This window comes from Erigeron canadensis, chromosome 2, assembly GCF_010389155.1.
Source record: "Erigeron canadensis isolate Cc75 chromosome 2, C_canadensis_v1, whole genome shotgun sequence".
Taxonomy (NCBI): Eukaryota; Viridiplantae; Streptophyta; class Magnoliopsida; order Asterales; family Asteraceae; genus Erigeron; species Erigeron canadensis.
The window spans coordinates 38724247-38736525 of record NC_057762.1 but is presented as its reverse complement, the minus strand read 5'-3'; the positions used below and the strand labels follow the sequence as shown (position 1 = coordinate 38736525).

Below are 12279 nucleotides of genomic sequence, written 5' to 3'. Positions count from 1 at the left end.
ATGAAAAGAAAGACAAATCAAATTTCATATAAAATGCCATCATTGCATACTGATTTTAGAATGCAAAACTAGCAAGCCAGGCTAAACACACAAAGCTGAAGCACACAATCAAAAAGTTAAACAAGACTGTATAGCAAACCAGCACATTTTGTGAATCTGTTTCATCACATTAAGGCCCTCTCACGTTCATTGACTCCGAGAACCACCACTAAAGCTGGACCACTTCCTGAATGTGCAAGACGATAAGCTTCTTCCAGCAATAAGGCCTAACCTAGCCTTAAATGATGTTGATCGAGTAGCACTGCTAGAAGCAGCATTACTAGCCCCATCATTTTGGCGAGCTACGGGAGGGTCTTCAACCACAATATCTGGATTACCATCACTAGCTGCATCCTGACTCTCAACTTCAGTAGTATCCAAATTAACAGCCAACGACTCCCTACTAGCCCTCAACCAGCCTGCACCATCACCAGTCACTCCACGACACTTCTTCACCTTAACCTTAACCAAATTTGGGCAACCGCCTGCTAACGCTTCCATTCCATGATCAGACACAGGACAACTCTTGATACAAAGCTTCTTCAAAGCGGTACATTTCTCAGCAATGCAAGAAATCTCAGCATCCCCGACAGTTTCACTCCCACATAATGCCAACCGCTCTAACTTCTGGCAATTTGTAGCCAACATCTCTAAACCAACACGAGTACAATTGACACCAATAAGCACAAGCTCCTGAAGGTTAGGACAGTATTTCGCTACACCAATTAACCCTCCATCATCTATCCTATTCGTCTTCCAACCATCAATATGCAGCTTCCTCAAAAGCCTACAATTCTCCGCCATAGACACCAACCCCAAATTCGAACAATCAGGCGTTTTCAATATATGCAATATTTCCAAATTTCCACATTTTGAGAACGATGCAAGACCGGTATCACTCACTTGTAACCTCTCCAAATGCACCTCAACCAATCCATCCACATTATCAGTAACCATCTCCAACAACTTATCCCAATCTCCAGAATTCCTAAACAACTTCAACGTCCTCAAATTTTTCGCTCCCATTAACAACGGCCCAAAACACTGTGCATTGTATAAATCTTTCAAACATATAAACTTAAGAGACAATGCAGATACACCACTAGATCCAATAAACTCCGTCTCCATCCCATTCGATCCATCACCGATGCCACGTAGCCGTTTAACCGACAATTCTTCTAACAGCAAACAATTATCAATCACAGCATTCATTCCTTTAGCTCCAAAAACACACGAACCACACGAAAACCGTTTCAGACCTTTACAATTTTTTGAAAACCTGACCATACCTAAATCCGTAACCTGCCTACATGACCTAAGCTTCAAGCGCGTGAGATTCACGCACCGCTCAGATATTAAAACCAGTGCTTCATCGCTAATACTTACAGATCTCCGGTCACATTTCAAAGACAGTTTAGTAACGGAATCAAATCGAGAAAATAGGGACGGAATTACCGAAATGATTTCCGATTGCGCATTTAGAGAAAGACGGTGGCGCGTCTGTCCTTCAACTTCCTTCCACCGCCGACAAACAAGCGAGCACTGTTTCCGGTCACCGGATCCGAGAAACTGAAAAATGCACGCTACACACGCGTCCGGAAGTATCAATATATCGCCGGAAAGATATTTTTCTTCATCAGTAACATTCTCTTCCGTTAAAAACGAACGTAATTCCTTTGGACCGTTCGCCGGCATCGATTTCACGACGGAGTTTCTCCGACGGTTAGTGATTCCGGCAGTAATCGAGTGTGACTGGCCCATCCACGGCGTGGCGATTCGTTGGTCTCACTAAATCATTATATCCATATCTATATCTATATCTCTATATCTATATTTATTTGTTTATATATCGGTGGTGGACTTGAAATTGCAGATTAAATTCGGACTTGAAATAGAATTATATTTGCTTACGTGGCAGGGATGATATGAGGGAGAGATTGTGAAAATTATGGTGAGGGTTACAGTTTGACGATTGGGATTTAATGATGGGTGGTAGTTAGTGAGTGAATGTGAAGGACCATGGTAAAGTTAGTGAAGACGCATGTAGTGGATTGAAGGTTTTGGTCAGTTTGACTGAGGCTTTCCGACTGATTACACGGGCTTTTCAGAATATGTCTATCAAATTATCGTGTTGTGCTCTTTGCAAAGCGATTTGCCTTTAAACCGGAAAAGCCTTTCCAAAATTAGTAGTTTCTGTTATAAATCAAAACCGATAACCAAACGAGTATTGTATGTTTTTTATTTTAACTAAATAAGTAGTACCGCGTAATGTGACAGTAGTAATGGCGACGGTTGGTGGCGGGGGCGACAGTGGTGGTAACTGCTAGCGGCGGTTACAACAGTAATGGCGGTAATGTCGGTAACGATAGAGGTGTGATTATAAATGTAAAAAATAAAAGGTAGAGGAGTAAAGATATTAAAGTTGTTTAAGGCTAAGGGTATTTTAAGTATAAAAAATGTTAAATTTCTAAAATAAAGAAAGCCAATTTGCTAAGTTATAGATAATAAATTTACTTATTTAATAACTAAATATCATACATGAATGATTTTTTCAACAACGTCAAAATTATCCAAATTATTGAAATATGTAAAAAGAAAAAAAAAACATTTAGATGTTATATTTTGATTAATGCGTAAATCGGAATTGACATTATGCGCAAAATCTTTCACATATGTTTACTTTAGTGACCTTAATTAAAGAGTTTGTATGAAGTTTTGTCAATTTTAAAAAGTTTTCATTATATAATTGTAAATAGTTATGATATCTTAAAAAAATTTATAAAAAATGTAGGTATTTTATATTCAATTTTATTTTAATTTACAAAAACAAATTTTGTTAAAATAATAGTGTTTTGTATAAAAACCCTTCAATTTTAAGATATGGAAACTTGAAAATAAAAAAGTCATATCCAATAATGACCCGTGATTCGCGAAAGCATGAAAAATGGAACTGTAACCCGACCCGTGAAGGTTTGGGTCAGGTTCGGACGGGTCACGGCTTTCCTTCACAATTTTTTAGTTTTTGGCTTCACCCGACTCGACCCGGCCCGACCCATCCAACTTGTATGCCACAAATGCACTAAACACGTGACCCGTGACCCCGCCCGTCAGGAAATCAAGCATCGGTTTGGGCCGGTTCCGGGTCTTTTGCTCATCCCTACTTTCATCTCCTTTATATTTGAAACCAGCGGCCTTGAACGTATTGGTGCCTTTAGAGTTTAGACCGATTAATTAATCATAGGATGTCATTACAACTAAGGATGACAAATATATTTGCACCCAATAGAGAACTCGATAGTTGAACCTGATTTGATCGGGGAATCTCTAAATTGACTGGGGAATGAGGACGGGTATGAAGATGTAATTTCATTCCCCGATGGGGATGGGGATGGAAAATCATAAATCCCCGACCCCCCAAAAGTTATACTCGTATATATTTAATATAATAGCATTAAGTTTTTTTATTTGTTAGCATCACTATAAGTTCAAAACTATTTTATTTAAATTTTTTTATGTATCATATTTTATTTATCAATTACTTACCATAGATATTAGTTTGTATTTAAAATTACATTTACACTTTATACAATAAAATATCAAACTACACATTCTTTTAGCTATTTTCTACTTTTATAAATTTATGTTTATTTAAAAAAGAAATTTCCAATTACCTGATAGGGATCCTCGATATCCGACGGGGATGTGTATGAGGATGTAGTCTAATTCTCCGATTGGGATGAGGACGGGATAGGGATTGCAAGTGAGAATCGAGTACGAGGATGGAGATAGAGATATTCGATGATACCCGCCTCATTGTCATCTCTAATTACAACATCATTTAAAAATCATTTGTCAATCCTCATGTTTTGCAAGGTTTGAGGTCTTCTTATATTAGATGAAACCTAGAAGTAAACTCTTAACCTCATAAACCGTTTACATCTTAACCCGTTAAAATATCAGGACCCATGTTTACTTTTGTTTTTTTAATGAAGCGGGTTAACGTAACAAAGAAAAACCACAAGAAAATGGGCCGTTTTTTTTTTTAATAGAAAGAAATGATTTACTTGATAAACTTTTCTAATTATCGATAATGAAAATTTAAATTCCATTTATTTATATTCTTATTGTGGAAAAAAAAATCAAAAAAGTAAAAGAAATTAAGAAGTGAAGCTTTTCCAAAAAACCAAAAGCAACAACAAAACCTGGCCTCGGAAGCCAAAACCACCGTGCCCCATCTCCAACTCCACCATGGCAACGGCAGCAGCGCCGCTACTAAGCAAATCCATAATCCCACACCTCCGTCTGCACCTCTGCCTCCACCTCCATTTCAACACCACACTTCCTGCAGCTGTTTGTTCACTTGTAAGAAGACCATTTTACTCAGCAACAGCCTCTGAGTCTCCTCGGCCCATTAGAAAACCACCACCACCACCACCCATTACTTATGACGACGATAAATTGTCTTTGTTGACCAATAATAATAACAAAAGAAGGTATACTACAAAAGACTCCAAATGGGAAAATGACCCTGATTTTCGGAAATGGAAAGATAAAGAAGCTGAAATACTTTTGGATATTGACCCCATTACTTTTCTTATTAAAGATATCCTTCATTCCGACAGGTTAGTTAGTCTCTTTGTATATTTGTTTTGCTTACTGTTTTTAGTCATTTACATATTTGTTGGTCAATATTGTGTTGGTATATGGATAGGGAGACCTGTTCGGTTTTGATGTATGTGGTCTAACCGGTATTCGTTTTAATAGACTTTTTTCCTAGATATCCCCGCGATGATTACGGTTTGAATACGGGTATGTTCTGAAAAGGCTGATAACATGCTAGATAAGGAATAAGGGGTTGAAAGTTAAGACCTTGAGTACAATTCTTGTCAAGGCAATGTGGCCATTTTGGGGGACGACATCATATTTAGTAGGCCGTTGAGTCGGTTCTTTCAGTTATTGTCTTAAGGGGGGGTCGTGAAGGCTGACTAGTGTTTTCGGATATCAACATTTTGTGAATAATTTGGTGTTTGAATTAAAGGTTGAGGTTTTGTGGTTGGATACTAGTGTTAGCAAAACATAAACTTGAAGGAAAATATAAAAAAGAATACACACAAGATTAAGTGATCAGGCAGAAATAGAGTGATTTTATTGGTGACGATTATGATACAGGTTTACAATTACTAACGACTTTCTACAAGTCGGGTTTTTGGATGGCTTTTTCAGTATTCCGGGCCTGATCTGGGCCCCGACCTAGGAGCTCAGCCACCCATAGCCTCTGACTCGGTCACCCACACAAACGTTAGACTCCACAGATTATGATTACCTTTTATTAGATGAAGTTCTTTGTCTCAATTTCATGTTGCTTAGGAGAAACCAAGCATGCATCTTCTATGAAGTACATGTAGAGAATTCTTAGATAAAGTTGCGTGGAAATGCTATAAATTATTGAAATAGCATTAGGCAAGTGCACTAGTGGAGAACATATAAGAGTAGGAATGTGAATACGGAGGATTTAGATCAGATGACCATATCCACTCCCGTCGTGTATCTACATCACTAAAACGTCCTCTGAAAGGTTGTACCTGATTCTGATTGGTTATGTTGATTGGGAGACTTGGTAGCTATTTTCACCATCTCTCTCTTTTATGGCAACTACTTGGAGATTTGCTTATATCAAGAAGTAAACTCATGTCTTCTTATCTTACCTATGAATGATTTTAGTATTAGGAACCTGTATTGAAGTCTTACCTTATTAATGAGTAGGATGTTTAGGAATTACGCATACCTTAAGCTACCATCACACTTCGAGTATGGTGTGAAGTTTGCGAAGGATAATACTCTGTAATAAAATGCACGTACATGTCATGTACAACATGAAGTATGGCATGCATATTTATCACTTCTTAATGAGAAGCGAGGGATGTATGTAGTTTTTTATTACTTATGAGAAGTCAACCACAACCATAGATCATCACGCTCCTCCAAAGTGAAGGTTGATTAGGCATCCTTTCCATATGGTATTCCTAAACCTATAGAGAAACCACTAACATTACTAAGTATCTTGTCTGTTTTGGTAGATGTTACTCGCATATCTCAGGCTATTCCAACATGACCACTTGTATTTTCACAAGGCTCTTTAAAAACTTCTTTCGTTTCTTAGATGTATGGTGGCTTAGGATTTCATAGTGGGACTCAATTCTCATTTGAATGGCATGCGGGACAGCGAGGGGCTCTTTCAGCTTGAATGGAGCCAAAGTAATCTTCTTATATGTTTAAACAAGTAAATTTCGCATAGTGTAGGTCACGTCTATACCGATATCGACAACAACTTTCTCACCGTTGAGAAAGTGGTAATGGTTTTATCTTTCTGTACACAATGACTTAGCATGCATCGTAGGTGGTTTACACTTGTCTTATAACCAATCCAAGAATGTTGGGGTTTTGCAGCTGAATTAAACTTGTTGGGAGGTGATTATAGATGACTTTTGGCCTAGCAGTATTAATAGTTTCTTATAACCTTTTGGGTGTGGGTTCCAACCTTGTTGTAGACATAATAATTTGATTAGTTTTTTAATTTTTAGCTCAACTGTCTAAACAAAGGAAGTATGAAATGGCTCAACTAGCCAAACTATAAAGCTCCATGATGATGACTTCTTAGAAACTAGGAAATAACAAACCATTACCCCACTTTTTAATCAAAAAGAGAAGGGCATTTAATCTCTTTCTTTATCCTGTTAGTTTAACTCTCCCATTGAAGAGAATTTCGTGCAACATGAGGTTATTGTATGGGTTTTCTTTGGCCTTGTTAAATATAAGTTTACTTGTTAGCAAGGAGGTTTACAAATACAAAAGGGATATCGATATTCTCACTGGCAATTGGAGATGTCCACATCGGCACCTCCATATGTTGTGTACAATGTATGCAAAACATTTACGTTACACTCATGAAACGTTTAATGATTGAAGATGTGCATAGTGGTTTTGTTATCAAATCAGTTGTTGAGGTTATCTGGCTCTTTTGTTTTTTATTTGCTATAAAAAAAGAAAATCTCAGTGCTGCAATCTTTTATCATTCAATTTCAATCTTCAATAGTTATGCCAAATGCAATACGTCAAGAATTACCATAACAATATGCTTATTATATCTTTGCGTTAGAAATACTGGTCTTGTGGATCCTAACATTATTTTTTCTCTACCATATCAATATGCTAATAGTCTTTCCTGCTAACAGGTATATGGATGGAGAGCGGCTTACACCAGGAGATGAGAAAACAGTGGTAGAGAAGATTCTTGCTTATCATCCTCATTCTGAAGATAAGATTGGATGTGGCCTTGATTCTGTTATGGTAAGTTGGATGTTTTTCATTAGTTTTTTGTATTGGCTTTGTACTACTGTATTGTTTACAGTGTTTCTATCTGATAGCTACATATATATTGTCTTAGCTACCTAATTTGAGTATAAAGCTCATTATCTTTACTGTTTGTTCAATTAAGGCTGAAAACTAGAAATGTTCTAAGTTATACTAAGATATATGGTTGCAATTTAAGGACATATTGTTGGCTGTTGGACCCTATACCTTTTATGGCACTTTCACCAGGTGTTACTTTTGTCGATTAATTTGCCAGAGCAATGTTTGGCACTTCTAGTGTATTAGTATCTGGTTCTGTAGGTTCTGAAGGGTTTTATTCATTATTGTAAGAGGTTAAAAATGCTTGTAATCAATCACATAGATATATTTTTAGCATTAGTATCTGGTTCTGTAGGTCCTTAAGCTATGTCATTTTTAAGTAATTGATATTGGCGGTGGAAAAGGTTGCGGTTTAATTACACTATGGACGGCCAATCTCTGGTAGTATAGACGACCTGACTCCATATCAGTTTGGTAAAAGAGGGTAGACCTTTGCTTATCTGCTAGTAAAACCTGTATTAATCTTCTGCCTGGCCCTGATAAAGCCCAATTTCAACAGGCCTGATTGTGCCCAAAATTTATATATCAGTCCTAGTCGTTGCTTTGAAAATAGTCCCTTTTAGCCTCACTCACGGTTCTAGGACCCGTCGGGCCAGAATGTCTAGTTTGACTCCTGAAGGTCAGTCCCTTGAGCCAAGTACCTAAATTTGTTTTTACCATTTCTGAATGATTTCCTTTTGAGTCTCCTTTTTTCTTTTGTACAAGTTATTCTTTTTACAAGTGAAGTAAATGCAAATGTAGTTATGTTATTTTTTCAGGTTATATGAAATAACTAGAGATATTTTTAACTATACATCTTTATAAAATTAGATTATTGAAAGAAGGGTTCTATTTGCTCTCGTTTAAACGCTTTCACAATTTTACTTAAAAGTTATAATTCATTAACAGTCATATATTACATATTTAAACAATAAAATTGGAGAGGAAATAATCGTGCAGGTCAGGGTGAGGACTGGTTGGAATCGTTGGACCCTCTTTTGAAGTGAGGGACCGAGCCTTGTGCACCTCTAAGTTTATATAAGAATATATTACATACTTACGCTTCACTTACTAATCCTTGATCCCATATTGCCAACAAAATTAGTTTATGTAATCAAAATGCCAATTTGTTCATTGTTTTTTTTTCTTGACGTGCAAATCATAAAGTTAAAGGCGATCACAAAATTGTCTCAAGGTTTGACTTTTAGATGGTGTATAAGTTGCTTTTACTTCAAACATTGGATAGAGAATATGTCTATGAGAAGTTGCTAATTATATGAAGTTATTTAAAACATATTACTTCATTTGCAAAAGGTTGCCGATCTGTACACCACTAGATTTTTGCAATACACCACCAAACGTGTATAGTACAACACTACAAAGTACGTTTGGTGGTGCATTGCCAAAATTAGTGGTGTACAGGTCACCTCCCCAAAAGGAAGACGATCTGTACCAAAAGGGAACTTTGCAAAATGATAGTAAATACCTTCAGAAAATTACATGAACCATGGTTCAAACATATATTGCTCTCACACAGACATGCATAGCTAAGTATCATTCCAGTAGTTTGAAGTTAAGGGCCTGTTAGCTGTAAAAAACTAATGGTGTTTTCCAATTTACCATGTTAAAAACCCTTTTACCCATAACTAATGGTGTTTTCCGAAAATTTTTTTATGGAAAACCCAGAGAACTGAAAACGAGGTCAAATAGTACATTACCAAAAAGCTTTTCATTCGAAATAGAAAATTCATGCTTTGTTAACTCATAACTACGCTTTTGAAATACTCATTTCAGTACTTTGCTATTTCAGAAATGGAAAAACTCTGTGTGGTTTCCAAACTTGAAAATGAAAACAACTAAACATGTTCTCAAAAGTTTTCCAAGATTTTCTAGAGATAAATAACATCTTTTCATTTTCTTGAAGATTGAAAGTGGAAAACTAGAAAGCTTGTCAGTAATTAAACACACCCTAATATTCTCAAAACATATCCCTACTTTTCCATTCATGCCATAGTTTCGTTCATGTAAAATGTATACTAGTATGAGTAGTCAAACTCATTGCCTTGGCACTACCACATAAGATTTTGTATCATATAGCCTTAAGTAAAAATGTCCTCATGTTAATAAGAAATAGATGTACGCTTAATTTTCTTAGTTATTATGTGTGCCTGGTCATTATCACTTTTTCATCTTATCATCTGGGGTTAATTAGTACTTTGTTTTTGCGTCCACATTGGCAGTTCTCCCATAAGGGTCTCTTAGCAATTATGTAGCTGCATTAAACAACAAACAAATATACTGTTTTACGTCCACATCACATGTAGCGAAGAACCGGTCTTCTCTTGGTTCATCACCATACCTTGACATTTGATGGATATATATTTGTTTATGTTTCCCACAACATTCTTTATATGTTAAAATAATCACTCCTATAACAACTATCAGTAACACCAAATAAAGTTGTTGATTACATTGACAATGAGTCTTTGATGTCTAATTCACTAAAAGTCTTTGTCTTCAGAAATCTTGAGCCGATATTGGCCCACACCAGTTGTCATATGGACCTCAGATTGATTATGTGTACTCGGCTTTTATGTTAAAAGTTGTATAATCATTTCGTGTTTTTAACCATGAGCTGTTTTTTTAATCTTGAAGGTTGATCGGCATCCACAGTTCAGAAATTCAAGATGCCTATTTGTTGTGAGAACCGATGGCGTATGGATTGATTTCTCTTACCAGAAATGCATTCGCGCTTACATTAGACAAAAGTACCCTTCTTATGCTGAAAGATTTATAAAAGAACATTACAAACGCAGTAGTAGCTGACTTTGACTACTCTCCTCACTATGCAAAACCAAACCTTAGCAGCGGGTTAGTAACCGACGGACCTTTGGTTTTAATTCCGAAGGAAATCTAAAAACCATAGACGCGATCTTGGACTTTGGGCGACCACCCGGTCCAATGGTGGCAGATTCCAACATTTTGTCAATGGTGGTAGATAATAGTTGTTGAAATGGAAACAAAATAGGGGAAAAAATGATTGAAGTTGAAATTATTTAATTTTGTTGACTTATATTGATGTTTGTTATGCTTTATGCCATTAGTAAATGTTTTCCTTTATTTGGGTTTTTCTATGTATTAGTTAGATATGTAAAAAGGAGCATCTGGACTTGTCATGTTTGGGGTATAGTTGGCCCTTGAAGACAAATACGTAGTGCTTCACAAACCTACCTTGTCAATGTTTTCTCATACATTAGAGAACCACAAGTCTTACATAATGTGCTTTACCTTCTCTCTTATTAATAGTGAGACTCATCGGTAGGGGTCGGACGGCTGAGGACCAATAACGGCCTAGTTGTCTATTATTTTTACATTGGTTAAATATCATAATTGGAGCAACATGTGTAGTATTTTATTTTATTTTTAATCCGTAGTGTTTAACTGATGATGGGACTGCAATACTATAATTAACAATGGCAAATAAACCAATTTAAGGTGTAAAAAAGTTATACATTTTCATATTAAAATCTCACTTCCTGAACTAATTAATGCATTTTAACGTTTAGGAAAGCCCTTAACAATATTATATTTTGAGTAGTTAATCTAAAATATACTTTATAAAAATCATGTACCTCTTAATATATACTGTCGCTATCAAAATGTTGGCAAGGTAAGCTAGTCATAAGATGACTCTTTATTACGAGCCGTTTTTAACACTTTAATGCTTTTTAAAAATTCTTTAGTATTTCATATAAATGGCATATGCAGAACCCAACTTTGGACTTTGATAATTGCAATAGTTATATAGATTACATTAATGTAGCAGAATTTTTTTCTTTATAATTCTTTTTGTTATATAGCGCGTCTATATAAGTACTGTTAAAGTGAAAAGGATTTTACCCGTCGTGACGGGCTAGACACGTCTGGCTTGAGTGAATGTATGTTGGCTGTCGAGAAATTAACCATTTAGAAGGTAAGATTTTTCATAGGAGGAGACACATCGATTTACGAAGCATGAAATGTCGGTTTTGAAGCCCCTGGGACTAGTTAGTCTATTTATTCAACTAATATCAAACAAAAACATCGAATATATGGTTTTTTTTTTTTTAATAGGGCACTATTAAACTTGGCAATGACTTTTAATCAAGTGATAACTATGAATCAAGTCATAACTTTGAATCCTTCCTCCTTAAGAAACAATATTGATCTCAAATACATACTTACTTGTATTAATATATAGAGGGATATATATAGGCCATCATTGCTTTGCATGCCAGGATTGTCATTTTGGGAGAGAGATAACAGCACTCGTGGGTAGCATGCCCATGAAATGCTTGCTTGCATGGAACACCTTTTGAACCACTTAGTCCAAGTTGAAAACATGCTTGACATTGTACCATATAAATCGGTTTGTTTGATATGTGTACAATGATGGTACTTCTCAAAAAGAACCGAAAATGGAGAATAATAAGTGGTCAAGTGGGGTTTTGTGTGTTGGTATTCCCATTAATAGCTATAATTTCAACGATCAATCATCAACAATTATTACAACATTGGTAACTATTATTATTATTCAAACATCTACCGAGATGAATGTACAATGTGCAACTAGACTTGTATGAAAAATCAATATCTTGAAAATGAGTTGGCATATAGCAAAACTTACAACAAAGATTTTGGTATGATTATTAAGTATGTGACAAAAGCATAAAACATTGATCTTGCACTATGTTTTTGATCTGTGTGGGTCCAAATCAAATGGTTACCAAAGATAATATTCTAAATTCATGA

General features: G+C 35.9%; 2 protein-coding genes across 2 annotated transcripts; one reads left to right on the top strand and one right to left on the bottom strand.

Annotated features, from left to right (window-relative positions):
- Position 1: 1 nt before the first annotated feature.
- LOC122586932 (F-box protein At1g47056-like) lies at positions 2-1909 on the bottom strand. Its single transcript, XM_043758962.1, has one exon. It carries the CDS (start codon positions 1798-1800, stop codon positions 187-189), a length of 1614 nt encoding a protein of 537 aa, XP_043614897.1. The 5' UTR covers positions 1801-1909; the 3' UTR covers positions 2-186.
- Positions 1910-4194: 2285 nt separating this feature from the next.
- On the top strand, positions 4195-10608 carry LOC122588995 (protein DCL homolog, chloroplastic-like). The gene is made up of 3 exons (XM_043761223.1): positions 4195-4661; positions 7272-7386; positions 10144-10608. Exons 1-3 carry the CDS (start codon positions 4288-4290, stop codon positions 10312-10314), a joined length of 660 nt encoding a protein of 219 aa, XP_043617158.1. The 5' UTR covers positions 4195-4287; the 3' UTR covers positions 10315-10608.
- The last annotated feature ends 1671 nt before the right edge of the window (positions 10609-12279 follow it).

What these genes read in the sequence shown, in the direction of transcription:
- LOC122586932 (XM_043758962.1), bottom strand. Translation starts at nt 1,800, where the DNA reads ATGGGCCAGTCACACTCGATTACTGCCGGAATCACTAACCGTCGGAGA.
- LOC122588995 (XM_043761223.1), top strand. Translation starts at nt 4,288, where the DNA reads ATGGCAACGGCAGCAGCGCCGCTACTAAGCAAATCCATAATCCCACAC. An exon ending in GATATCCTTCATTCCGACAG is followed by an intron (nt 4,662 to 7,271) that starts GTTAGTTAGTCT and finishes TCCTGCTAACAG; the next exon opens with GTATATGGATGGAGAGCGGC. An exon ending in GTGGCCTTGATTCTGTTATG is followed by an intron (nt 7,387 to 10,143) that starts GTAAGTTGGATG and finishes TTAATCTTGAAG; the next exon opens with GTTGATCGGCATCCACAGTT.